The sequence below is a fragment of the Trachurus japonicus genome, chromosome 17 (assembly GCF_045865225.1).
Source record: "Trachurus japonicus isolate A0001 chromosome 17, Traja_1.0".
NCBI lineage: Eukaryota > Metazoa > Chordata > Actinopteri > Carangiformes > Carangidae > Trachurus > Trachurus japonicus.
In genome coordinates this window covers 3,742,529-3,743,009 of record NC_140923.1, presented here as the reverse complement: position 1 = coordinate 3,743,009, position 481 = coordinate 3,742,529, and the positions used below count along the sequence as shown (strand labels likewise).

The window sequence follows — 481 nt, the reverse complement described above, 5'->3', positions numbered from 1 at the left end:
ATCAAGAGGGCTTCGCGACCCACCCTGGATCTTTGGCGCCCCCCTTGGGGGGTCCCGCTCCCCAGGTTGGGAACCACTGACATAGACGACAGGGTCTCTGCTCCTGGTTTTACCAACAGGGTCTGGCTGCAGATCTCCACTGTCAGGGCGCTTCCTTGCAGACCTGCACTGTGAGGCCACCTGCACGGTGGGGACGGAAGTTGATTCAAAGCTTTTCAAAATAAAAGCGAATAAACCGGAAGCATGTATTTGTGAAGTTGTTTTTTTTTTAAACATGAAGAATAAGAAAAAGTGGTCAATAATGGACAAACACTGGGCTTAATATATGAATAAAATTAAAACTAAATTGGCCATACCGTGTGTGTGTGTAACGGCGGTCCGCGGGTGGTTAGCGGTACTCGAGTTAAACTCACTCACCCTTAAAAGACGTGGTAACCAATGTGCAGAGTACCCGTTGAGCTTTTGGCGAGATGGTTAGCAT

The 481-nt window shown here is 48.4% G+C and overlaps 1 protein-coding gene across 1 annotated transcript in view; it reads right to left on the bottom strand.

The window, feature by feature from the left end:
• LOC146969769 (uncharacterized) overlaps nucleotides 1-481 on the bottom strand; it is a 7,736-nt gene extending 7,255 nt beyond the window's left edge. The window contains exons 1-2 of the mRNA XM_085804528.1: nucleotides 452-481; nucleotides 24-180 (exon numbers count right to left, since the gene is read on the bottom strand). Coding sequence (XP_085660654.1) covers nucleotides 24-180; nucleotides 452-481 — 187 coding nt within the window. The remainder of the gene's footprint in view (nucleotides 1-23; nucleotides 181-451) is intronic.